Source organism: Anopheles funestus, chromosome 3RL, assembly GCF_943734845.2.
Source record: "Anopheles funestus chromosome 3RL, idAnoFuneDA-416_04, whole genome shotgun sequence".
In the NCBI taxonomy this organism is placed as follows: Eukaryota; Metazoa; Arthropoda; class Insecta; order Diptera; family Culicidae; genus Anopheles; species Anopheles funestus.
In genome coordinates, this window is record NC_064599.1 from 50,148,481 (window position 1) to 50,175,469 (window position 26,989).

General features: G+C 44.0%; 8 protein-coding genes across 11 annotated transcripts in view; 3 read left to right on the forward strand and 5 right to left on the reverse strand.

The window, feature by feature from the left end:
* Positions 1 to 20,103, reverse strand: LOC125769699 (histone H2A). The gene is made up of 2 exons (XM_049438507.1): positions 19,524 to 20,103; positions 1 to 85 (listed from the first exon to the last, which is right to left on the reverse strand). Exon 1 carries the CDS (start codon positions 20,027 to 20,029, stop codon positions 19,655 to 19,657), a length of 375 nt encoding a protein of 124 aa, XP_049294464.1. The 5' UTR covers positions 20,030 to 20,103; the 3' UTR covers positions 1 to 85; positions 19,524 to 19,654.
* On the reverse strand, positions 104 to 641 carry LOC125769702 (histone H2A). The gene has a single exon (XM_049438510.1). It carries the CDS (start codon positions 589 to 591, stop codon positions 217 to 219), a length of 375 nt encoding a protein of 124 aa, XP_049294467.1. The 5' UTR covers positions 592 to 641; the 3' UTR covers positions 104 to 216.
* On the reverse strand, positions 4,473 to 6,012 carry LOC125769636 (uncharacterized). Its single transcript, XM_049438439.1, has one exon. It carries the CDS (start codon positions 5,799 to 5,801, stop codon positions 4,494 to 4,496), a length of 1,308 nt encoding a protein of 435 aa, XP_049294396.1. The 5' UTR covers positions 5,802 to 6,012; the 3' UTR covers positions 4,473 to 4,493.
* Positions 12,029 to 12,575, forward strand: LOC125769701 (histone H2B). Its single transcript, XM_049438509.1, has one exon. The coding sequence runs from the start codon at positions 12,084 to 12,086 to the stop codon at positions 12,456 to 12,458; it is 375 nt and encodes a 124-aa protein (XP_049294466.1). The 5' UTR covers positions 12,029 to 12,083; the 3' UTR covers positions 12,459 to 12,575.
* The window catches only part of LOC125769480 (uncharacterized), a 14,340-nt gene continuing 475 nt past the window's right edge, over positions 13,125 to 26,989 (reverse strand). The window contains exons 2-3 of the mRNA XM_049438212.1: positions 19,661 to 20,037; positions 13,125 to 13,601 (exon numbers count right to left, since the gene is read on the reverse strand). Of these exons, the coding sequence (XP_049294169.1) occupies positions 13,125 to 13,601; positions 19,661 to 20,037 (854 nt within the window). The remainder of the gene's footprint in view (positions 13,602 to 19,660; positions 20,038 to 26,989) is intronic.
* LOC125769708 (histone H4) overlaps positions 13,716 to 26,989 on the forward strand; it is a 36,880-nt gene continuing 23,606 nt past the window's right edge. For 2 of the 4 annotated variants that reach the window (XM_049438518.1, XM_049438515.1), the window contains exon 1: positions 13,716 to 18,799. In XM_049438518.1, coding sequence (XP_049294475.1) covers positions 13,803 to 14,114 — 312 coding nt within the window. In that variant the 5' untranslated portion in view covers positions 13,716 to 13,802 and the 3' untranslated portion in view covers positions 14,115 to 18,799. The remainder of the gene's footprint in view (positions 18,800 to 26,989) is intronic. The other 2 variants (XM_049438517.1, XM_049438516.1) reach the window with 1 other exon arrangement.
* On the reverse strand, positions 20,207 to 24,764 carry LOC125769697 (uncharacterized). Its single transcript, XM_049438505.1, has 2 exons — positions 24,572 to 24,764; positions 20,207 to 21,027 (listed from the first exon to the last, which is right to left on the reverse strand). Exons 1-2 carry the CDS (start codon positions 24,638 to 24,640, stop codon positions 20,689 to 20,691), a joined length of 408 nt encoding a protein of 135 aa, XP_049294462.1. The 5' UTR covers positions 24,641 to 24,764; the 3' UTR covers positions 20,207 to 20,688.
* LOC125769706 (histone H2B) lies at positions 25,943 to 26,973 on the forward strand. The gene has a single exon (XM_049438513.1). The coding sequence runs from the start codon at positions 25,943 to 25,945 to the stop codon at positions 26,315 to 26,317; it is 375 nt and encodes a 124-aa protein (XP_049294470.1). The 3' UTR covers positions 26,318 to 26,973.

The following is a 26,989-nucleotide window of genomic DNA, read 5'->3' on the forward strand; positions in this document are numbered from 1 at the left end:
TTGCCGCTGCTAGAGTCTTTGAACTCTTTTGACTTTGGAGTGCGCGTTAAGGATTTTCCTGCATTTCTCACTTTATTGGATTTACCTGCGGTATGAGAATGCGTTGGCAGTGGGTTCAGCAGAAATGGTCAAATGAAATCTTTAGCGAAATGATTTGTCGCTCTGAAAAGGACGGTTTTTGACGGAAGATGGAATAAAGCTGGTTTCGCGATAGGCTTAGGCCTTCTTCTCGGTCTTCTTCGGCAGCAGCACGGCTTGGATGTTCGGCAACACACCACCCTGAGCAATGGTGACGCCGGACAGCAGCTTGTTCAATTCCTCATCGTTGCGGATGGCCAGCTGCAGATGACGCGGGATGATGCGCGTTTTCTTGTTGTCTCGGGCAGCGTTTCCTGCCAACTCGAGCACTTCAGCGGCCAAATATTCCATCACGGCAGCCAAATACACTGGTGCACCAGCACCGACGCGCTCGGCATAGTTGCCTTTGCGTAGCAGACGATGGATACGGCCAACTGGGAACTGCAGACCGGCACGGTTCGAGCGGGACTTTGCCTTTCCCTTAACTTTTCCTCCTTTGCCACGGCCAGACATGTTGATAGCTTGGGTGCGTAAGAGAGTGCGTTCGCTACGATCTTCACTGTTGTGAGAACGTTATGTTTGTTGTTGTTGTTGTTGTTTGAATGTTTTAGAGAGACTTTGATTCCTAAGGAATTCTTTCGTCTCTTTCGTAAAATCCTTTATAATTCTTTAAAGAGTCCGGATATTCGTATAAAATGTAAGACTTTCTTTTGATTTGTTGGGTCTGGTGATAATATGATGTCGATGTTGCTGTCTAAGTTGCATTGTTTATGGTGAGATGAATATCCGTTACAATTGGTGAGAAGATGGGAAACTGTAATTGTGACTCCACAGAAGCTGCAGAGTGGTGGCGGGTTTTTGTTGAAGAGGTAATTGTGTGTAAGATTTGTGTGGCCAATCCTGAGCCTTGTAAGTATTCTTTGCTCGCTATTGTTATCGGTGTCTTGCCAGGGATGAGTTGAGTTTTTTATTTTCCTGAGGAAGTTGTCTTGTAGGTTATTCCAATCCTTTTCCCATGATTGTCTGATTTCTGATTGTAACAGTTTATTTATGTTCCTTTTAGTTAGAGAGGTCACTGTCATGTCATTGGTGGGTTTTATTCGTCCTGTGTTAGCTAGTGTGTCAGCAATTTCGTTTCCTGTGATTCCTGAGTGTCCTGGTATCCAGCATAGGGTGATGTATGTGTTGTTCAATTTGTAATCGGCTATTGTACTGCTTATATCTTGAATGAATGGATCTCGACAGGCTCCTTTTTCTATAGCTGATAGTATGCTTGCGCTGTCAGTGAAAATAATATTGGATTGGTGTGTTTTTATATGTTTTTCAAGGGCTGTTTGGATGGCTATTGCTTCTGCTGTGAAGATTGAAGTATGGTCCGGTAGTTTGATAGCAACTCTCTCTGTTGGAGTTTTAATTCCGCATCCAGCTGTAGTATTGTGGACGGATCCGTCGGTGTATATGTGGTTGTAATTTTGATACTTGGTCTGTATTCTTTTGTTGAATTCCATTTTTGCAACTGTACTGTTGCATCCTGCTTTGAGCTTTTGTTTAAAGTGCCAGTCTATGAGGGGAGGTTGCTGGTACCATGGACGATCGTTCAGGTGTTTTAACTTAGCTACTTTTGGTATGGATATTCCTGTTAGTGTTTGTATTCTGTTTTTTGCTCGTTCTATGAATACAGTAGTGGTGGAGCCTTTTTCTAAGAGGCGAGTTGCTGCAGCTGCGATTTTGTAAATGATGATATTTTTGAGGGGAAGAAGTCCACTTTCGCACAGGATCGAGACTATCGGGCTGGATTTGAATGCACCGGAGGATGTACGTATTGCCGTGTTGTATGATGGTGTTATATGTTTGAGGAACTTGTCTTCTTGAAGTGATACTATTTCTATTCCATAAAGTATTTTTGGTAAAAACCAGCGGTTGATGATATTGAATAAAATTTGTCTTGAGGCTTTATGTTTTCCGGAGGTAAGCATATTGAAAAGGTTGATTTTAGATTTGGCTATGGTTTTGGTTTTGGAAATTTGTTGTGCAAAGCTGAGATTTTTGTCGAATGTGATGCCTAGTATGGGAGCTGATTTGGAATATGGTATTGGTTGTTTGTTAATTACAGGTGGCTTTGGTGTGTTGTGATGATGTTTGCATATATGAAGAGTTCTGCATTTGGAGTGGGAGATCTCGTATCCCGTCCATCTCGACCATTGGCAAAGCTTATTTAGACCCTCTTGGAGTTGTTTTTTGCTTGTATGAAGGGATGTGTTGCTGGAAATAAGGATGATGTCATCTGCATATAGGAGTGGTGTGATGTTGGTAGGTATCGATAGAAGAAGTGTTTCGATGCTAATTAGAAAAAGGGTTGGAGAGAGAATAGCTCCTTGTGGGACTCCGTTTTCTAGTGTTCTGTACGAAGAGGTTTTTGTGCCTATGGACACTTGAAATGTCCGGTTAGCAAGGAAGCTTTGAATGTACGTGAAGAGATTTCCTCCAAAGCTCCATCTGGTTAGTTGTTCCAAAATGCTGTATTTCCATGTTCTGTCGAATGCTTTTGCTAGATCGATAACAGCAATGTCCATGTGGTGATTACAGGTGTGAATCTTTGAAAGTTGTTCTTCTAGGCATGCAAAGTATGTTTCGGTGCCTAGACCGTTCCTGAAGCCGTGTTGTTGTGTACTGAATAATTTCCTGTTTTCTATTTCTTGAACCAAGCGACGATTGACCATTCGTTCGAGAATCTTTCCTATGCAGTTGAGCAAAGAGATCGGTCTGTAACTGTCTATTGAGTGTTTACATTTATTAGGTTTTGGTATCGGAATGGTTAAACTGTGTTTCCAGTGGTCCGGTATATTGCCTGTGTTCCAAATATGGTTGTAGATTTTTAGGAGGTAAAGTTTGCCTTGATATGGAAGATTCTTCAGTAGAGGATAGCCAATGTTGTCTGGTCCTGCCGATTTTCCCTTGCAGCGATTTAGGGCCCAGTCAAGTTCACTGATGTTGAAGGGTCTATTGTAAGCGGAATTGTCCTGTATGTTGTAATTGAGTGGAATGGATTCTGTATTGCTTTTATGAGTCTGGAATCTGGTGGGGAAGTTAGCTGTGGAGGAAATCTCTTCGAAGTACACTGCAAAGGCTTCAGGTGTTTGGTCGGGCTGAATGATGTCGTTTCCCTGCTTTATTGTGATCTGTGTCTGGTATTGCCTTTTGCCTGTTAGTAATTTTACTCTTTTCCACATTTCAGCGTCGGAGATGGTTGGGTTGAGATCTGTTATGAATTTGTTCCAAGTGTTTTTCTTTGCTGTTTTTATTTCTTCTCTGGCTAGTCTATGGGAAATTTGGTATTTTTCAGCAAGTTGCGGGATTTCGGCAATGTTGTTATCTCTATTTGCTTGACGGAGCTTTCTAAGTGCAGTTCTTCTGTTTTTAATGGCTTTGGCGACTGTTGTGTTCCACCATGGTACGGATCGTTTTCCGGGAGTTCCTTTGGTTTTGGGTATGGCTATTGTGGCTGCTTTGTTAATGGCTGAGATGATTTTGTCTTCTGTGGGTGATGAGTCCGAGTCGAGTATTTTGCAGATTTCAAGCTGGTATATTTCCCAGTTGGCTTCGTCGTATTTCCATCTGGGTCTTTGCTGTATTCTAGGAAAGTTGAAATTACTATTGATGATGAGGGGTCTGTGATCGCTTCCGTGTGTGTCAAAGGGGATATGGAGTTGAACGTTAGTTAAGAGTGAGGATGTTGTGGCGCAGTGGTCTATTATCGTGCCTGAACCGGTGGCAGGGTTAATTCTGGTGGTTATGGTATTGTGGATGATGGTTAAATCGTGAAGGATACAAAATTCAATAAAGTGTTTGGATCCTGGGTAGTCCGAGTGTCCTCCCCAAAGCTTGTTTTGAGAATTAAAATCGCCAATTAAAATTATTGGATGGTTGAGTGAGTTAGTTATACTATTTAATGTGTTGAAGAAATCAATGTCTGGGTATTTTTTTGGTCTATAAATGCACATTATTGTTAGTTGAGTTGGAACTTGGATTGTGGTAACGAGAATTGGAAAATCTGGTGGTGTATCTATTATTTTGAACGGGATGTTTTTAAGTGTACCTATTGCTAAGTTATGTTGAATGGTAGAAAAAGTTTTAAAAGACCAATTGTAGCGGTTAAATGGTGATTTGTTCATTGAAGGGGGTTTGTTAACTTCCTGTATTGCAATAATTGGTGGATCATATTTGTTAATTAAAAGTTGTAAGTTGTTAAGGTTCTGTTGCATTCCTCTCATATTCCATGAAATACAAAAAGGTAAAAAAGGTTTGTTGGAGTTATTCCCTATGGTGTTTAGTGAGGATGTGTGGAGATTGTAGCGATATGAAGGATGGATAGGATCCACGGAAAGGATTGGGTTGGATGGAATACTAAAGCAGTGTTATACATAGGGAATTGTTGTGAGTAATCCGAGAGTTCCGGTGCTATGTTGTGTTTCGTTTTTCGTCTTTTTCTTCTGTTTTGTTGCCGAAATGTTGCAGGATTTTGGTTCGTTGCGAGGTGTGTTTTTGTTATCGTTTTCCTTTTCTTCGTCGTGTGATGATGATGATAATTGAGCTTTACGCTTAATCGGTGTTTTCGTAATTGTATCTGTTGTGTTGGTACTTTTCATTGAGTCGTCTGATTTTCCTGATTCGTCGTCGTCTGATGAAATTGGTGTGGAATCGCTGTGAACGGTCGAGCTGTCTTCCATTTCCTTGGTTTGCACCTTTAGCGTGTTGTGTAGAAGGTTTCGTTGTTGTACCAGTGCTTGTGTTGCGTTGGTTAATACTTCGATTTTCTTTTCCATGCTAGCGATTGTTTTTTGCAGTTGAGCGATAATCGCGTCCTTTTCGCTTTCTGTTTGAAGAGCTACTAGTCGTGTGTTAACCGATGTTTTGTTGCTGTATTCGGTGGCAGCTTCTTTGTACGTTATACCATTGTCGATTTTGATTCTGATTATGTCCTGCTCTTTTAAGAATGCTGGACATTGTCGATGCAAGGAATTGTGGTTACCGTTGCAGTTCTTACATTTGGCTTCCATAGAACAATTGCCATGCTCACTACCTCCGCAATTGAGGCAGCTTGTTGTAGCTTTGCATCTGTTTTTCGAGTGTCCAAGTACAAAGCAGTTGTAACATAGGAGTGGACGCGGGTAGAATGGACGTGTCTTGATGTTCAGACATCCAACCCGTATTTCGGTAGGTACTTTCAAGCTTTCAATTTTTAGTAAAAAGGCATTGGTTGGTTTCACTTCACCATTGACTTTTCGTGTAAAGCGCCGTACGTTAACCACTTTCTGAACTTTGAGTTCATTTAAAATTTCTTCGTCGCTTAGACCTTCAAGTTGATCACAGACAATCACGCACTGAACGCTGTTCAGATACGGGTGTGGAGCGATGGTAATCTTCGTATCGTCGATCAATTTGTCCAGTAATTGCAGCTTCTCAAATTGTTTCTGATTTCTTGTTTTTACTAATAGCTTTGTCCCTTTTTCGATGTAGCTGCATGGTTCGATGTTTCCGGCAAAACTTGTTAGACTTTTTTCTATGATAAAAGGATTCTTCGGAAGATTGAATCCTTCGTTGGCACTGAGAACCAAAAACAATAATTCCCCTTTATCAGGATCTAACCATGCAGGAGTTCTTCTCTCTCGAGCTGTCGTTTGGGGTGGGGGGTTATTTCCCCACGGATTACCTGGTCCCGCCATGATGCGGGCCAGATGTACTTATTTTTAAGGAAGAAAATTATATCTAATAGCTACAAGCCTAAAAACCTTAGATTCCTAAAAAAAATAGAAAAATAATATAAAAAGTACTCGCCGGAGCTCCCAGGCGAAACGTCTAGACGACACCAAACGCGCACCAGAGTCGACTCTGTTGTCGGTGATTGGTTGCTATTTTTAGAAGCAACTCAGCGCCGTTACTGCACCGAGCAGACGGTGGTCCGCACCACACACTCACACAGCGCAGCAAAATCACACACGCGATCACACGTAAGCAGCCTCGAAAAAACGTTGAAAAATTTTTAACACGTTGAGGGATGGTGTGTTGCCACACAAAGCACTCTGCTGTGAACTTTTTCTTAGTATTCTGTTTAACCAATCCTTTGGTAACAGTTATGAAGAGCTCGAGAGATACACGTCCGCACGCTTCGATCTAGAACGTTATGTTTGTGGAACGTTATGTTTGTGAGCAAATTCCGAGCCGAACTCGAGTTTTTATACTCCGCGTTATGCTGTATCTGCGCGCTCAACTCGAAAACACGAGCCTGATACGAAAACCGGAATATAAGCGAACGAACCCCTGGAAGTTCTATTCATAAATTTTTTCACCATTCTTGGTTGAAAGATCGAAGCGTGCGGACGTGTCTCTCGAGCTCTTCATAACTGTTACCAAAGGATTGGTTAAACAGAATACTAAGAAAAAGTTCACAGCAGAGTGCTTTGTGTGGCAACACACCATCCCTCAACGTGTTAAAAATTTTTCAACGTTTTTTCGAGGCTGCTTACGTGTGATCGCGTGTGTGATTTTGCTGCGCTGTGTGAGTGTGTGGTGCGGACCGCCGTCTGCTCGGTGCAGTAACGGCGCTGAGTTGCTTCTAAAAATAGCAACCAATCACCGACAACAGAGTCGACTCTGGTGCGCGTTTGGTGTCGTCTAGACGTTTCGTCTGGGAGCTCCGGCGAGTACTTTTTATATTATTTTTCTATTTTTTTTTTTAGGAATTTAAGGTTTTTAGGCTTGTAGCTATTAGATATAATTTTCTTCCTTAAAAATAAGTACATCTGGCCCGCATCATGGCGGGACCAGGTAATCCGTGGGGAAATAACCCCCCACCCCAAACGACAGCTCGAGAGAGAAGAACTCCTGCATGGTTAGATCCTGATAAAGGGGAATTATTGTTTTTGGTTCTCAGTGCCAACGAAGGATTCAATCTTCCGAAGAATCCTTTTATCATAGAAAAAAGTCTAACAAGTTTTGCCGGAAACATCGAACCATGCAGCTACATCGAAAAAGGGACAAAGCTATTAGTAAAAACAAGAAATCAGAAACAATTTGAGAAGCTGCAATTACTGGACAAATTGATCGACGATACGAAGATTACCATCGCTCCACACCCGTATCTGAACAGCGTTCAGTGCGTGATTGTCTGTGATCAACTTGAAGGTCTAAGCGACGAAGAAATTTTAAATGAACTCAAAGTTCAGAAAGTGGTTAACGTCCGGCGCTTTACACGAAAAGTCAATGGTGAAGTGAAACCAACCAATGCCTTTTTACTAAAAATTGAAAGCTTGAAAGTACCTACCGAAATACGGGTTGGATGTCTGAACATCAAGACACGTCCATTCTACCCGCGTCCACTCCTATGTTACAACTGCTTTGTACTTGGACACTCGAAAAACAGATGCAAAGCTACAACAAGCTGCCTCAATTGTGGAGGTAGTGAGCATGGCAATTGTTCTATGGAAGCCAAATGTAAGAACTGCAACGGTAACCACAATTCCTTGCATCGACAATGTCCAGCATTCTTAAAAGAGCAGGACATAATCAGAATCAAAATCGACAATGGTATAACGTACAAAGAAGCTGCCACCGAATACAGCAACAAAACATCGGTTAACACACGACTAGTAGCTCTTCAAACAGAAAGCGAAAAGGACGCGATTATAGCTCAACTGCAAAAAACAATCGCTAGCATGGAAAAGAAAATCGAAGTATTAACCAACGCAACACAAGCACTGGTACAACAACGAAACCTTCTACACAACACGCTAAAGGTGCAAACCAAGGAAATGGAAGACAGCTCGACCGTTCACAGCGATTCTACACCAATTTCATCAGACGACGACGAATCAGGAAAATCAGACGACTCAATGAAAAGTACCAACACAACAGATACAATTACGAAAACACCGATTAAGCGTAAAGCTCAATTATCATCATCATCACACGACGAAGAAAAGGAAAACGATAACAAAAACACGCCTCGCAACGAACCAAAATCCTGCAACATTTCGGCAACAAAACAGAAGAAAAAGACGAAAAACGAAACACAACATAGCACCGGATAAACTCTCGGATTACTCACAACAATTCCCTATGTATAACACTGCTTTAGTATTCCATCCAACCCAATCCTTTCCGTGGATCCTATCCATCCTTCATATCGCTACAATCTCCACACATCCTCACTAAACACCATAGGGAATAACTCCAACAAACCTTTTTTACCTTTTTGTATTTCATGGAATATGAGAGGAATGCAACAGAATCTTAACAACTTACAACTTTTAATTAACAAATATGATCCACCAATTATTGCAATACAGGAAGTTAACAAACCCCCTTCAATGAACAAATCACCATTTAACCGCTACAATTGGTCTTTTAAAACATTTTCTACCATTCAACATAACTTAGCAATAGGTACACTTAAAAACATCCCGTTCAAAATAATAGATACACCACCAGATTTTCCAATTCTCGTTACCACAATCCAAGTTCCAACTCAACTAACAATAATGTGCATTTATAGACCAAAAAAATACCCAGACATTGATTTCTTCAACACATTAAATAGTATAACTAACTCACTCAACCATCCAATAATTTTAATTGGCGATTTTAATTCTCAAAACAAGCTTTGGGGAGGACACTCGGACTACCCAGGATCCAAATACTTTATTGAATTTTGTATCCTTCACGATTTAACCATCATCCACAATACCATAACCACCAGAATTAACCCTGCCACCGGTTCAGGCACGATAATAGACCACTGCGCCACAACATCCTCACTCCTAACTAACGTTCAACTCCATATCCCCTTTGACACACACGGAAGCGATCACAGACCCCTCATCATCAATAGTAATTTCGACTTTCCTAGAATACAGCAAAGACCCAGATGGAAATACGACGAAGCCAACTGGGAAATATACCAGCTTGAAATCTGCAAAATACTCGACTCGGACTCATCACCCACAGAAGACAAAATCATCTCAGCCATTAACAAAGCAGCCACAATAGCCATACCCAAAACCAAAGGAACTCCCGGAAAACGATCCGTACCATGGTGGAACACAACAGTCGCCAAAGCCATTAAAAACAGAAGAACTGCACTTAGAAAGCTCCGTCAAGCAAATAGAGATAACAACATTGCCGAAATCCCGCAACTTGCTGAAAAATACCAAATTTCCCATAGACTAGCCAGAGAAGAAATAAAAACAGCAAAGAAAAACACTTGGAACAAATTCATAACAGATCTCAACCCAACCATCTCCGACGCTGAAATGTGGAAAAGAGTAAAATTACTAACAGGCAAAAGGCAATACCAGACACAGATCACAATAAAGCAGGGAAACGACATCATTCAGCCCGACCAAACACCTGAAGCCTTTGCAGTGTACTTCGAAGAGATTTCCTCCACAGCTAACTTCCCCACCAGATTCCAGACTCATAAAAGCAATACAGAATCCATTCCACTCAATTACAACATACAGGACAATTCCGCTTACAATAGACCCTTCAACATCAGTGAACTTGACTGGGCCCTAAATCGCTGCAAGGGAAAATCGGCAGGACCAGACAACATTGGCTATCCTCTACTGAAGAATCTTCCATATCAAGGCAAACTTTACCTCCTAAAAATCTACAACCATATTTGGAACACAGGCAATATATCGGACCACTGGAAACACAGTTTAACCATTCCGATACCAAAACCTAATAAATGTAAACACTCAATAGACAGTTACAGACCGATCTCTTTGCTCAACTGCATAGGAAAGATTCTCGAACGAATGGTCAATCGTCGCTTGGTTCAAGAAATAGAAAACAGGAAATTATTCAGTACACAACAACACGGCTTCAGGAACGGTCTAGGCACCGAAACATACTTTGCATGCCTAGAAGAACAACTTTCAAAGATTCACACCTGTAATCACCACATGGACATTGCTGTTATCGATCTAGCAAAAGCATTCGACAGAACATGGAAATACAGCATTTTGGAACAACTAACCAGATGGAGCTTTGGAGGAAATCTCTTCACTTACATTCAAAGCTTCCTTGCTAACCGGACATTTCAAGTGTCTATAGGCACAAAAACCTCTTCGTACAGAACACTAGAAAACGGAGTCCCCCAAGGAGCTATTCTCTCTCCAACCCTTTTTCTAATTAGCATCGAAACACTTCTTCTATCGATACCTACCAACATCACACCACTCCTATATGCAGATGACATCATCCTTATTTCCAGCAACACATCCCTTCATACAAGCAAAAAACAACTCCAAGAGGGTCTAAATAAGCTTTGCCAATGGTCGAGATGGACGGGATACGAGATCTCCCACTCCAAATGCAGAACTCTTCATATATGCAAACATCATCACAACACACCAAAGCCACCTGTAATTAACAAACAACCAATACCATATTCCAAATCAGCTCCCATACTAGGCATCACATTCGACAAAAATCTCAGCTTTGCACAACAAATTTCCAAAACCAAAACCATAGCCAAATCTAAAATCAACCTTTTCAATATGCTTACCTCCGGAAAACATAAAGCCTCAAGACAAATTTTATTCAATATCATCAACCGCTGGTTTTTACCAAAAATACTTTATGGAATAGAAATAGTATCACTTCAAGAAGACAAGTTCCTCAAACATATAACACCATCATACAACACGGCAATACGTACATCCTCCGGTGCATTCAAATCCAGCCCGATAGTCTCGATCCTGTGCGAAAGTGGACTTCTTCCCCTCAAAAATATCATCATTTACAAAATCGCAGCTGCAGCAACTCGCCTCTTAGAAAAAGGCTCCACCACTACTGTATTCATAGAACGAGCAAAAAACAGAATACAAACACTAACAGGAATATCCATACCAAAAGTAGCCAAGTTAAAACACCTGAACGATCGTCCATGGTACCAGCAACCTCCCCTCATAGACTGGCACTTTAAACAAAAGCTCAAAGCAGGATGCAACAGTACAGTTGCAAAAATGGAATTCAACAAAAGAATACAGACCAAGTATCAAAATTACAACCACATATACACCGACGGATCCGTCCACAATACTACAGCTGGATGCGGAATTAAAACTCCAACAGAAAGAGTTGCTATCAAACTACCGGACCATACTTCAATCTTCACAGCAGAAGCAATAGCCATCCAAACAGCCCTTGAAAAACATATAAAAACACACCAATCCAATATTATTTTCACTGACAGCGCAAGCATACTTTCAGCTATAGAAAAAGGAGCCTGTCGAGATCCATTCATTCAAGATATAAGCAGTACAATAGCCGAATACAAATTGAACAACACATACATCACCCTATGCTGGATACCAGGACACTCAGGAATCACAGGAAACGAAATTGCTGACACACTAGCTAACGCAGGACGAGTAAAACCCACCAATGACATGACAGTGACCTCTCTAACTAAACGGGACATAAATAAACTGTTACAATCAGAAATCAGACAATCATGGGAAAAGGATTGGAATAACCTACAAGACAACTTCCTCAGGAAAATAAAAAACTCAACTCATCCCTGGCAAGACACCGATAACAATAGCGAGCAAAGAATACTTACAAGGCTCAGGATTGGCCACACAAATCTTACACACAATTACCTCTTCAACAAAAACCCGCCACCACTCTGCAGCTTCTGTGGAGTCACAATTACAGTTTCCCATCTTCTCACCAATTGTAACGGATATTCATCTCACCATAAACAATGCAACTTAGACAGCAACATCGACATCATATTATCACCAGACCCAACAAATCAAAAGAAAGTCTTACATTTTATACGAATATCCGGACTCTTTAAAGAATTATAAAGGATTTTACGAAAGAGACGAAAGAATTCCTAAGGAATCAAAGTCTCTCTAAATCATTCAAACAACAACAACATAAATTTTTTCACCCTTCAACTGTGAACATCGCTGCGTCAATACCATCGTGAAATGGCCCCGAAAACCAGTGGAAAAGCCGCGAAAAAGTCTGGCAAAGCCCAGAAAAACATCTCCAAGTCGGACAAGAAGAAGAAAAGGAAGACCCGCAAGGAGAGCTATGCTATCTACATCTACAAGGTGTTGAAGCAAGTCCATCCGGACACCGGAATTTCTTCCAAGGCGATGAGCATCATGAACAGCTTCGTGAACGACATTTTCGAGCGCATCGCTGCCGAAGCCTCCCGTTTGGCGCACTACAACAAGCGTTCGACGATCACGTCCCGCGAAATCCAAACGGCCGTCCGTCTGCTCTTGCCTGGTGAGCTGGCCAAGCACGCCGTGTCCGAAGGCACGAAGGCCGTCACCAAGTACACCAGCTCGAAGTAATTCGACCGAGTTCAATTCTACCCGAACCCCAAACCGGTCCTTTTCAGGACCACAACACGCATCTGTTCAAAAGAATGTTTCTGTTTAAACCTTTCTATAGTAGTGCGTCTCTCTGCTAATAGCAAATTCGTGTAAATCGTCAAATAAGCCTTCCTTTACGAAGCGTTCATTCAGTCCGAGTCTGTGCCAATTTAAACTTAAATTTTAACTTGTTAAAAGCATCACGAACACTGCTCGAAAGTACCGCTGTACGCAGCGGAGAGCATCGGGCTCAAAGCTCTCATGAATGTTCTAAACTGAACGCCAACCGCGTTATTATGCATGCTGCCCTTTACGGGCTTAATCGATAGGCTTCAAAAAGGCACCGAATCACCCACCATTCGACAACAGCAAACGAAAGTTTCACAGTAATACAAACAAGCCATTCATACCCATTCACTCACACACAGATGACACAGGCATTCGATTTCACACTCCCAAATGCGCGTCATCGCACACCCAAATCGATGAGATCCCAAACGCTCATTCTTCCAACATACAAACCGTTTTTTTTTTGTAAATGCAGAAGGTTTGCGAAATATCTTTTTGATCAATATTGGTGGTGGTCCTGAGAAGGACCGTTTGAGTGGATAATGCCCCTCGATGAACGATGGGAACTGGCGAGATTTAAGCACGCTCTCCACGGATGCGGCGAGCCAGCTGGATGTCTTTCGGCATGATGGTGACGCGCTTTGCATGAATTGCGCACAGATTGGTGTCCTCGAACAGGCCGACCAGATACGCCTCGCTGGCCTCCTGCAGGGCCATCACGGCCGAGCTCTGGAAGCGCAGATCGGTCTTGAAGTCCTGGGCAATTTCACGAACCAGGCGCTGGAAGGGCAGCTTGCGGATCAGCAGCTCGGTCGATTTCTGGTAGCGACGGATCTCGCGCAGGGCTACGGTTCCCGGACGGTAACGATGCGGCTTCTTCACTCCTCCGGTGGCCGGAGCACTCTTGCGAGCAGCCTTGGTGGCCAGCTGCTTGCGAGGGGCCTTACCTCCGGTCGACTTACGGGCAGTTTGCTTGGTACGGGCCATTTCACTGGTTGGGTAGTGGAACGTGTAAAGACGTCTGGCTGCGTTGATAGTATGCTTCAGAATAAGCTAGCTGAATAACCAAATCTCCCTTTTTATAACCTAGCTTCGCCTGCACACTCACATTCGCACAGCGCTCGTGTATGGAAACGCGTATGTGCATGTGCGTGCGCTCAGCTAAATGATATAAAAGAGTGGAAAATTGTGCGTAGCCCTGTTGTAAATCGTGAACTTCTGAACAGTACGGTCGGTTAGTGCTTGACATCGAAAATGACTGGACGAGGAAAAGGAGGCAAAGGTCTGGGTAAAGGAGGAGCCAAGCGTCATCGCAAAGTGCTGCGTGATAACATCCAGGGCATCACCAAGCCGGCCATCCGTCGTCTGGCCCGCCGTGGAGGAGTGAAGCGTATCTCTGGCCTCATCTACGAAGAAACGCGTGGCGTGCTGAAAGTGTTCTTGGAAAATGTTATCCGCGATGCGGTCACCTATACCGAACACGCCAAGCGCAAGACCGTCACCGCGATGGATGTAGTGTACGCGCTGAAGCGTCAGGGTCGCACGCTGTACGGTTTCGGAGGTTAAGCCGCACCCACCAGCCAACGCAGATTTTGCCCTCATCTCAACGGTCCTTATCAGGACCACACATCCTTTGCGTCAAAATTCTTTTTCTTATGGTTTCGAATGTAAGTGCGTAAGATTCATTTGAGGTATTGAGAAACATTTTTACCTGATTGACATCATCCACCAAAGCGTTAGTCAAGCGCTTTGATTCGCGTGGTGTACATACATCACGCATTACGAAGAACATGCAGTCGAAGGCAGACAATACGGTGAAATCTCGTTTGTTTCTAAATAATAAATAAACTCACCGAAAGCTGTAAACCGAATTATAGCTCCATGGGTTCTCACCAGCAAGGAAACAAGGTACATGTTTTTTTCCTCCAGCAGGCGTCACGTAGAAGTTCGTTAAGCCAAAAAGAAGAAGCCGATGAGCATCGCGTCGATTCTCCACCGCGTTCCAGTCCTGAAATGGTCGGTTCCGCCGTGTGCATGAGTGTGTGTCTGTATGTACGCGCTACGGATTGAGAATGTCTGAAGTGTGTAAAAACGGTGAAATTTGTCTCTATTCCGTTTGCAACACTTTCAAAAATCGGCGTTTGTTAAGATGAAGCACGAAGCATTTCACAAATCCAGTCTTTTTCAAGACTTACGAAAGATATTTCAACATATTTGTGTGTTTTACATAATTTACCAAATCCGAAAATTATCTAAAAATGGTATCTCTCTTTCTTGGCCTTGTCACATTAAAAAAAGAGCGTGAGCTGGAGCGAGAAGCAACACGGTTAAGAAAAATTCGCTTGAAAGTGGTAACTGATCAAACTGAACTTATCATATTCGGTTTATTTTTCATGAAACATGAAACATTCCATCAAATCAGTCTTTTCTAGGACTAACACACACGATATCGGAAAGATTTTCGCTTTTGCCCTCCTAAAGAGTATTAAAATCGATCATTGATTTTCTCATATCTAAAAACCATGCGCATGTAACTTATTTTCCACCAGCAAATAGTTATCCGAAAATTAAAATTCACCCGCTGAAAAATACCGTTAAGTGCGAGTATCCTCACACGCGTAAGTTAGAGCGAGATGCAATTCCTTAGTGAAAATTCGCACTAATTTCTTAGCTGGAAAGAAGGACAATAGAAGGCACATTTCGTCCGTGGCTCGGTATCCGTTTTAAGGCATGTTAAAATTTGTGCCCTACCGATTTCAAAACTTTGCAAATTTGTTCCTGTTTCTTCCTCTAAACATAAAGCATAACATAAAATCTGTCTTTCTTAAGGGTAAAATACACGATTTCGAAAAGATTTTCGGTTTTGACCTTTCAAAATTTATTAAAATTTATCGTGTATTTTTTCTTATGGCATAATCATGCGCATGTAACTTAATTTGTTCAAGCAAATATAATTTCACCCGATGAGAAATACCGTTAAGTGCAAGTGTACTCACACACCAACGCAACGAAAGAGAGCGCGTAAGTTAGAGCGAGATGCAATTCCTTAGTGAAAATTCGCACTAATTTCTTAGCTGGAAAGAAGGACAATAGAAGGCACATTTCGTCCGTGGCTCGGTATCCGTTTTAAGGCATGTTAAAATTTGTGCCCTACCGATTTCAAAACTTTGCAAATTTGTTCCTGTTTCTTCCTCTAAACATAAAGCATAACATAAAATCTGTCTTTCTTAAGGGTAAAATACACGATTTCGAAAAGATTTTCGGTTTTGACCTTTCAAAATTTATTAAAATTTATCGTGTATTTTTTCTTATGGCATAATCATGCGCATGTAACTTAATTTGTTCAAGCAAATATAATTTCACCCGATGAGAAATACCGTTAAGTGCAAGTGTACTCACACACCAACGCAACGAAAGAGAGCGCGTAAGTTAGAGCGAGATGCAATTCCTTAGTGAAAATTCGCACTAATTTCGTAGCTGGAGAGAAGGACAATGGAAGGCACATTTCGTCCGCGCTTGGGTGTCCGTTTTAAGGCATGTTAAAATTTGTGCCCTCCCGATTTCAAAACTTTGCAAATTCGTTGCTGTTTCTTACGCTAAACATAAAGCGTAACATAAAATCAGTCTTTCTTAAGGCTACCACAAACGATTTCGGAAAGATTTTCGGTTTTGACCTTTCAAAATTTATTAAAATTTATCGTGTTTTTTTTCTTATCGAATAATCATGCGCATGTAACTTAATTTGCTCATATATACAACAAATATGTTTTGTTCCTTGCACGGTTTGAACATTGATATTTGCACACGCAAAAGCATAAAACATTAAAAGAGTGGCAAAATTCGTTAGGTAAAACGTTTCTAGTAGTCTGGCAATCATTTTATCTAGGTATGTGTGTTCGGGATACTTAATACCGAGAGAGAGAGGACACGAACTCTGACACGACTCTCACTCCAATATTAGTATTTCATTATGCAAGGAACCGAACGGAGTTCAGTCTACTTCGTACAGTCGATCGGTCCGGTTCTTCCGCGTTTAGTGGAGCTCACTAGTCCGTGTGTGTGTGTGTGCGTGTGCGTTTTAGTAATTTACAGTGAAGTGGTGTGTGTAGTGTGCAGTGAAAAGCTTAAACTGCGCCGCCCACACTTTTGGCGTCGCTTACCGTGATTTTTTTCACTGTGGCATGAAATGCGTGTAGGATCATATTTTTTCCTACTATTTTAGTGTCCCTGAACAGAGCGTGTGTAGAAAGTGCGTTTCCGGTGCGTTCACCGGGAGAGGGGGCGAGGAGTGCGTGTAGTGAATCCCGTCGGCCGGGAAGAAAAGAAATGTGAGTGGACTGAAAGTACGTTTCCGGTGCGTTTCCGATGCGTTCCCCAGAAAAAGGGGGCGAGGAGTGCGTGCATTGAATCCCGTCGGCCGGGAAGAAAAAAATGCGCTCCTATATTAAAGTAGTTGTTGTTGCTGCTGCTGCTGCTTCTTTTTATTATAATATGGAGCGGCTGCAGCGGTACGAAACCGGGCATCGGCGGTGGACAGGGACAGCGATTTTAGTGTCCCTGAATTGTGCGTGAGTGGCCTGGAAGTGCGTGGAATAAGTGCGTTTCCGGTGCGTTAACCGGGAGAGGGGGCGAGGAGTGCGTGCAGTGAATCCCGTCGGCCGGGAAGAAAAAAATGCGCTCCTATATTTAAATAGTTGTTGTTGCTGCTGCTGCTGCTTCTTTTTATTATAATATGGAGCGGCTGCAGCGGTACGAAACCGGGCATCGGCGGTGGACAGGGACAGCGATTTTAGTGTCCCTGAATTGTGCGTGAGTGGCCTGGAAGTGCGTGGAATAAGTGCGTTTCCGGTGCGTTAACCGGGAGAGGGGGCGAGGAGTGCGTGCAGTGAATCCCGTCGGCCGGGAAGAAAAAAATGCGCTCCTATATTTAAATAGTTGTTGTTGCTGCTGCTGCTGCTTCTTTTTATTGTAATATGGAGCGGCTGCAGCGGTACGAAACCGGGCATCGACGGTGGACAGGGACAGTGATTTTAGTGTCCCTGAATTGTGCGTGGCTGGACTGAAAATGCGTGGAAAAAGTGCGTTTCCGGTGCGTTCACCGAAAGAGCGAGCGAGGAGTGCGTGCAGTGAATCCCGTCGGCCGGGAAGAAAAAAATGCGCTCCTATATTTAAATAGTTGTTGTTGCTGCTGCTGCTGCTTCTTTTTATTATAATATGGAGCGGCTGCAGCGGTACGAAACCGGGCATCGGTGGTGGACAGGGACAGTGATTTTAGTGTCCCTGAATTGTGCGTGGCTGGACTGAAAATGCGTGGAAAAAGTGCGTTTCCGGTGCGTTAACCGGGAGAGGGGGCGAGGAGTGCGTGCAGTGAATCCCGTCGGCCGGGAAGAAAAAAATGCGCTCCTATATTTAAATAGTTGTTGTTGCTGCTGCTGCTGCTTCTTTTTATTATAATATGGAGCGGCTGCAGCGGTACGAAACCGGGCATCGGTGGTGGACAGGGACAGTGATTTTAGTGTCCCTGAATTGTGCGTGGCTGGACTGAAAATGCGTGGAAAAAGTGCGTTTCCGGTGCGTTCACCGAAAGAGCGAGCGAGGAGTGCGTGCAGTGAATCCCGTCGGCCGGGAAGAAAAAAATGCGCTCCTATATTTAAATAGTTGTTGTTGCTGCTGCTGCTGCTTCTTTTTATTATAATATGGAGCGGCTGCAGCGGTACGAAACCGGGCATCGGCGGTGGACAGGGACAGCGATTTTAGTGTCCCTGAATTGTGCGTGAGTGGCCTGGAAGTGCGTGGAATAAGTGCGTTTCCGGTGCGTTAACCGGGAGAGGGGGCGAGGAGTGCGTGCAGTGAATCCCGTCGGCCGGGAAGAAAAAAATGCGCTCCTATATTAAAGTAGTTGTTGTTGCTGCTGCTGCTGCTTCTTTTTATTATAATATGGAGCGGCTGCAGCGGTACGAAACCGGGCATCGGTGGTGGACAGGGACAGTGATTTTAGTGTCCCTGAATTGTGCGTGGCTGGACTGAAAATGCGTGGAAAAAGTGCGTTTCCGGTGCGTTCACCGAAAGAGCGAGCGAGGAGTGCGTGCAGTGAATCCCGTCGGCCGGGAAGAAAAAAATGCGCTCCTATATTTAAATAGTTGTTGTTGCTGCTGCTGCTGCTTCTTTTTATTATAATATGGAGCGGCTGCAGCGGTACGAAACCGGGCATCGACGGTGGACAGGGACAGCGATCCGAAATCGTGATCGAGGTAAACTTCAGTGCAATTGGAATGTGAGTAGTGAACAAACTAGTGAGTGAAGTTTAGTGATCGAGCTGCATGGATTCGGAAGGAAAGTGCATGAGTTCGTGTATACACAAGATTGTCAAAAGGATCGTGGTGAAAGTTCAAGTTTGCGTTTCTATCGTGATCAGTGAGCATCGTTCGGAAAAAAAACCCGAATAACAGTAAAATTGGTTCATCGAGGGAGCAACCGAAAGGAGAGAAGTGCATGCCGCGTACTGAAACAGGTAAGAGTAAATAATGTTTCTTTCGTATGGATTGTTTCTGATGCTGTTGCTGCTGCTGTTGATGACGAATGTGTTTTGAGATGGTTTCGCATACATTGGAATGCAATGGGCTCGGTGCATTCCAGAATAACGGTTTACGAATTGTATTAAAAAAAATCATTTAAAAAAACATCGGTTCAAGGCCATGGATGCTACCTACATAAGGCAGGTATCCATATTCCCTTACGATCGATGTAAATTATCTCTTGCTCATAGGTTCGTCCCAGGTGAAAAAACAGGTAGACGACTCTATTTTTAACGTTTCATCCATTGCTCCTTACAATAATGTGGGAGTTCACATACGGCACAGGTTTAAAATATGAACATTTTTCACTACGATTTGCCGCTGCTAGAGTCTTTGAACTCTTTTGACTTTGGAGTGCGTGTTAAGGATTTTCCTGCATTTCTCACTTTATTGGATTTACCTGCGGTATGAGAATGCGTTGGCAGTGGGCTCAGCAGAAATGGTCAAATGAAATCTTTAGCGAAATGATTTGTCGCCCTGAAAAGGACGGTTTTTGGCGGAAGATTGAAAGAAGCTGATTTCGCGATAGGCTTAGGCCTTCTTCTCGGTCTTCTTCGGCAGCAGCACGGCTTGGATGTTCGGCAACACACCACCCTGAGCAATGGTGACGCCGGACAACAGCTTGTTCAATTCCTCATCGTTGCGGATGGCCAGCTGCAGATGACGCGGGATGATGCGCGTTTTCTTGTTGTCTCGGGCAGCGTTTCCTGCCAACTCGAGCACTTCAGCGGCCAAATATTCCATTACGGCAGCCAAATACACTGGTGCACCAGCACCGACGCGCTCGGCATAGTTGCCTTTGCGTAGCAGACGATGGATACGGCCAACTGGGAACTGCAGACCGGCACGGTTCGAGCGGGACTTTGCCTTTCCCTTAACTTTTCCTCCTTTGCCACGGCCAGACATGTTGATAGCTTGGGTGCGTAAGAGAGTGCGTTCGCTACGATCTTCCCTGTTGTGAGAACGTTATGTTTGTTTTTTTTTTTTTTTTTTTTATTTTGATTATAGAGGTTTTGAGTCCCTAGGACTACATTCACCTCTCTACTGTTTACAAGAAGTGGTTCAAAGCTAATAATAATCTATGGAACGGAACTATTGCGGTTGTGGCTGAATACATATTAAAGCTATTGATTAAATTTCTTTATAAAGGTGGCTGATGCGTAAAAATCGAATGAGGCGTTTCTCTTGTACTTTGTCAGGCGATAGAATTGTGGTGAAGTCGGTGTCTAGTTGGCAGGTGGCTCGGTGTGTCGTGTATCCGTGGCAATCGGTGAGGATGTGGCGGACGGTGATATCAACGCCGCAATAACTGCAGAGTGGAGGACTGGATTTGTCGAGGATGTAGGAGTGGGTCAGGCGGGTGTGGCCTATCCGAAGGCGGGACAGGATTCGTTGATGATGGCTGGAATCGGTATCGTCCCATGAAGCGGTAGTTTGCTTGATGGAACGAAGGTTTGTGGAGGGGTCTACGTTGTTCCAGGTGCAGTTCCAGTGTTGAGAGACTATGGTGTTGGTGAAGCGAATGGCATCTCGGCGGGAGAGGATGTTGTGTGTTGTATCTTGATTTAGTCGACCTCGGTTGGCCAGACGATCGGCTTTCTCGTTTCCACGAATTCCGGAATGACCAGGGATCCAGCAGAAAACGATTGTCGGGGATGCAGGAATGGCGTCAAGGAGCTGGATGTAGGGATCTTTGGAGGTGCCGTGTTCCAGTGCGGCCAGGACACTGGCACTGTCGGAAAAAATGACGTTCGGTCGGTCGGTCCGTAGTCCTTCGTCGGCGGCCAATAGGATTGCTGTTGCTTCGGCGGAGAAAATTGAAGTGTGGTTAGGTAGTTTAATGGCGCAGTTATCTGAATTGGAATGGATCCCACAGCCAGCTGAGTCCAGATGAACGGAGCCGTCTGTAAAGATATGGTGAAAATGTTTGTATTTAGACTGTATTAAATGAGTGAATGTGCTATTCGCGATGTGGGTGCTTTTTCCGGTTCCCCGGAGCGAGCGTTTGAGTTCCCAGTCTATTGCAGGTGAACGTTGATACCAGGGACGAATACTCTGGCGGGTGGAATTCATAATCCGCGGAAGTTGGTGGTTGGTGAGTGTCTGTAATTCGGTATTGGCTCTGGCGATGAGTGCAGTTGCGTCGATGCCTTTCTCAAGGATACGAGCTGCAGCTGCAACGAGTTTGTTGGTGATGATGTGCTGCAGCGGAAGGAGGCCGCTTTCACACAGGAGGGATTTGGTCGGGCTGGTGCAGAAGGCACCAGTGGAGTAGCGGATGGATAAGTGGTACAGGGGTGCTATTCTCTTCTCGAAGTTTGCTCGCTCGCGGGAAACAATCTCGATGCCGTAGAGTAGCTTAGGTAGGAGCCAGGCGTTGATGATGCGATTCAGGATTGAGCGGGAAGCCCGAGCTTTCCCAGTTCCGAGCATCCGGAACAGATTGAGTCGGCTGTTTGCTTCCTTCTTAATCCTGTTGGAATGAGTGATAAAAGAAAGACGTCTATCGAAGGTTACGCCGAGTATGTCGGCTGTCCGTGTGTCGGGTATAGGTGTGTTATTAAATTTGATTGGTCTACGGGATGTACAGGGAGTGTGTTTACATATGTGAAGGATTTTGGATTTGGTGTGTGATATCTCATAACCCGTCCATCTTGCCCACTGCCGAATCTTGTCCACTCCTGCTTGCAGGAGTTTACGAGATCCGTGAGTAGAACGAGACGAGGAGGCCAGGATGATATCGTCGGCGTAGAGAAAAGCTTGGATTTCTGTAGGAATAGAGCAAAAAAGGGATTCCATGCTAATAAGGAAGAGGGTGGGAGAGAGAATGGCACCTTGCGGAACACCATTCTCCAGTGTGTAGGGGTTGGATAGATCAGTTCCTATTAATACTCTAAATGTGCGGTCCGTAAGGAAGCTTTCAATGAACTTGGTTAGAAATCCACCAAAGCCCCAGCGGGACAGCTGTTCAAGGATGGCATGACGCCAGGTACGGTCAAAAGCTTTGCTAAGGTCTATTATTGCTAGGTCTATGTGATGGTCTCTACTTGTGGCTGTTTCTAAGATATCGTCCAGTCTGGCAAAGTACGTTTCCGTACCTCTACCCCACCGGAACGCATGCTGGTTAGTGCTAATGAGGTTGCGGTCTTCTAATTCTTGTGCCAGTCTACGGTTTACCATTCTTTCAAGCACCTTAGCTGTACAGTTAAGGAGCGAGATTGGACGGTAATTGTCTATTTCATTTTTGGATTTTTTGGGTTTGGGTATTGGTACAGTAAGGCTACATTTCCAGTCCGCCGGGATATTCCCGGTGGACCAGATACTATTGTAAATGTTAAGGAGTTTTAATTTAGCTAATGGGGGAAGGTTTTTAAGTAACGGATATCCTATGTTGTCAGGGCCGGAAGATTTCCCCTGACATTTTCTAAGTGCCCAGTTAAGTTCTTCTAAGGAAAAAGTTCTATTGTATTTATGGTTAGTTGCATCTATTTGAGGAAGTGGAATTTGTTCTGTGGTGAGTTTGTGTTTGCGGAATTGTGGTGAAAAGTTTTCTGTAGCAGAGACATTTGCAAAGTGTTTAGCAAATGCTTCAGGTACTTCAGCAGGTGGAATTGTGGTGGTGGGATCGGAGGGTTGTATAAGAGTGATAGGTGTGTAGGAGCGTTTGTTACGGCCCGAGAGCACACTCACCCGCCGCCAAAGCTCCTTACAGGTTAGGAGAGGGTTGATGTCAGTAATAAACTGATTCCAACTACTCTCTTTAGCTGTTCGGATGGCTTTTTTGGCGAGGCGATTGGCTTCCCGATACCGTTCTGCAAGGACGGGAGTAAAAAAGTTATCAGGGATTAGGCTGGCTCGGCGGAAACGGCGCAAGGCAGTGCGACGTGCTTTAATGGCCCGCGCAACTGTCTCATTCCACCAGGGGACATTTCTACGGGAGGATCCATTACCTTTAGTACGAGGGATGCTAAGCGAGGCTGCTATTTCTATGGTTTTTACAAAGTGGGAAATGGGAGGGGTTTCGTCAAGTGGAAGATTGAAGCGTATTTCGGTTTGATACCTTTCCCAATCCGCCTCCTCGTACTTCCAACGAGGTCGAACAAGGGAAGGCTGAGAGCGAAAAGTACTCCTGATAAAAAGTGGGTAATGGTCGCTATTGTGTGTGTCGATGTCTACGTCAACATGGAATTGTGGGGCCATAGAAGATGACACCGCACAGTAATCTAGTATGGAACTACTGCCGGAGGAAGGGGAAACACGGGTTGGGGTTCGATTGTGGAGAACTTGTACATCTATGTTAGTAAATAGTCCATCTAAGAGGTTGCCACGGGAATTTGTTAGAGGACAACCCCATGAGCTATGTTGGGCGTTAAGATCGCCCAGGAGAATCAGTGGTTGGGAGAGGTAAGAGAGTAGAGCAGGAAGATTGGTTTGTATAGGAGGTAGGTTGAGTGAGGGAGATAAATATATCGAAACTATGGTAGCTTTTAGCGGGGAAGCTATTTGTACTGCTACTGATGGAATGGTGGTGGTTAGGTCAATTCTTTTAGAGGAGATATGTTTAAGTACGCCTAAACATACATTATGTTGTGAAGTAGTAGGGTGAATGTTAAAAAACCAATTATATCTATCGAATGGAGTGTAAGATAAAGATGGAATGGTTTGGGTTTCTTGTAGTGTAATTATGCTTGGGTTATGTTTAACTATGAGGAGTTTAAGTTCGTCAATGTTAGACTTCATGCTTCTAATGTTCCAGGATAGTGCAAAAATGGGAGTTAGGTTAGTACTGCTATTGTGGTTTATCGGATCACCCGAAAAAAATGGGGAAGGGATTAAAACGTGGGGGTTGAATTAAAAGAAGCGATTAAACGGTGGAAAGGAAAAGAGGATTAACTAGGTTTCTTTTTCTTTTTGGTTCTAGGCGAGGGAGCGGGTGAGTCGGACGGGACAGAGGTGGGGTTGGGGTGATGAGGAGAAGGAGGGGAAAGGTTGGTGGGGGAGATGGGGGTTTCCTCTTCCGAGGGAAGAGAGCCCTTGTTCCCGCGGGCTCGCTTGCGGGTGATGGAGGTGGTGGAGGTGGTAGATGTCGAATCGTCAGAGTCGGTCAGGGTCGCGTCGGTTTCAGATTCAGTTACGCTACTTTGTTTTTTGTTAGTTTTGTTCATTTGTTTCATAATGTTATTCATTTGTTTTTGTTGTGCGATTAGTTGGTTAGTAAGATTTTGTAGGTTAGTGTTCAAAGTTGCGATTAGTGCTTGTTGTTGTTTATTTTCTGCTTGGAGGGCGTTAATGATCGAGTCTTTTTCGTTAGTTGTTGTTTGTTGTGCGAATGTGAGTCGTTGTTGTACAGGGGAAGGAACTACTGGGGAGGATACACATCTACGAGCTTCAGCGAACGAGCAATGGTTATCTACTTTATATTTAACGATCGCTTCTTCTTGTAAATACCGTGGACAGGAACGGGAGAAGGCGTTGTGGGGTCCTTTGCAGTTCAAACACACGGGATCGACGATGCATTCTCCGTGGGCTGGTGTACCGCAGTTGGAACAATTTTGCGCTACCTTGCAGCTCATTTTGGTGTGACCATATTGGGTACAGTTGTAGCACATCATTGGTTTCGGGTAATACGGGCGGGTGGAAACTTGTAGCGCACCAAGGCGGATGGTTGCAGGGATGGTGGTGGCGTTAATGCGGAGCAGGAAGATATTGGTCGGCACTATTTCATTGTTTATTTTACGCGTGAATCGGCGAACTGACACTACACGTTGTTCTTTTAACTCGTTAAGGATAATATCGTCACTCACTTCTTTAAGGTCCGGGGAGAAAATGACACACTGAACACTATTCAGGGTTGCATGCGGGGTAACACTGACACTGGTTCCGTCAATGAGTTTGGTGAGGGATAGGAGGGTTTGGAATTGGCGGGCACTACGTGTTTTCAGGAGCAGTTTTTTGCCGTTGTCAATAATTTTGCCGGGCTCGGAAAGCTCACCAGCAAGAGAGGAAATAGATTTACCGACAATAAAAGGGTTCTTAGGGAGGGGAGAGTCGTCGGTGGTTTGGAGAACAAGGAATTTCATATCACCATTTTCGTTGCTTTTGTCCATCCACTCGGGAACGGGCCTTTTATTCCGAGAGGGACCACCGAGAGGTGGATAATCCCTCTCAAGGGAAAATGGGCCTGACATATTAATGCCGGGCCCAGAAAAAATAATCAAAAATGTGGACAACCACTATCAAATTTTCCGGTAATGCACGGCGCGAAAAAAGTAAATCACCCACACTACAAAGAACTCTTAATCAAACGGTTTAATTATCCGAGAAAAAACGATTTCTTTAGCACAGGACACAAAAGTTATGAAATCGGCTTAAACTAAACTACGCTTAAAACTGTTTTTATGGCACACCACGGCACAGAATCCACGAGCACTTTTACCCCCGGGTACAAGATCACCAGGTGAAAGTGTAACAGGGGTACGCAGGGTAACAACACTGCCCAGCACACGAGATAGCAGCACGACTAGGTAGCACACACAAATCCAGCACTAATCTCACAAACACAGTTTTCGGGTAGGAGCACTTGAAAAACACGTCCGACCAGGTCAAAGTTATGTTTATGAAAGAACGTTATGTTTGTGAGCAAATTCCGAGCCGAACTCGAGTTTTTATACTCCGCGTTATGCTGTATCTGCGCGCTCAACTCGAAAACACGAGCCTGATACGAAAACCGGAATATAAGCGAACGAACCCCTGGAAGTTCTATTCATACATTTTTTCACCCTCAAACTGTGAACATCGCTGCGTCAATACCGTCGTGAAATGGCCCCGAAAACCAGTGGAAAAGCCGCGAAAAAGTCTGGCAAAGCCCAGAAAAACATCTCCAAGTCGGACAAGAAGAAGAAAAGGAAGACCCGCAAGGAGAGCTATGCTATCTACATCTACAAGGTGTTGAAGCAAGTCCATCCGGACACCGGAATTTCTTCCAAGGCGATGAGCATCATGAACAGCTTCGTGAACGACATTTTCGAGCGCATCGCTGCCGAAGCCTCCCGTTTGGCTCACTACAACAAGCGTTCGACGATCACGTCCCGCGAAATCCAAACGGCCGTCCGTCTGCTCTTGCCTGGTGAGCTGGCCAAGCACGCCGTGTCCGAAGGCACGAAGGCCGTCACCAAGTACACCAGCTCGAAGTAATTCGACCGAGTTCAATTCTACCCGAACCCCAAACCGGTCCTTTTCAGGACCACAACACGCATCTGTTCAAAAGAATGTTTCTGTTTAAACCTTTCTATAGTAGTGCGTCTCTCTGTTAATAGCAAATTCGTGTAAAACATCAAATAAGCCTTCCTTTACGAAGCGTTAATTCAGTCCTAGTCTGTGCCAATTTAAACTTAAATTTAAACTTGTTAAAAGCATCACGAACACTGCTCGAAAGTACCGCTGTACGCAGCGGAGAGCATCGGGCTCAAAGCTCTCATGAATGTTCTAAACTGAACGCCAACCGCGTTATTATGCATGCTGCCCTTTACGGGCTTAATCGATAGGCTTCAAAAAGGCACCGAATCACCCACCATTCGACAACAGCAAACGAAAGTTTCACAGTAATACAAACAAGCCATTCATACCCATTCACTCACACACAGATGACACAGGCATTCGATTTCACACTCCCAAATGCGCGTCATCGCACTCCCAAATCGATGAGATCCCAAACGCTCATTCTTCCAACATACGAACCGTTTTTTTTTTTGTAAATGCAGAAGGTTTGCGAAATATCTTTTTGATCAATATTGGTGGTGGTCCTGAGAAGGACCGTTTGAGTGGATAATGCCCCTCGATGAACGATGGGAACTGGCGAGATTTAGG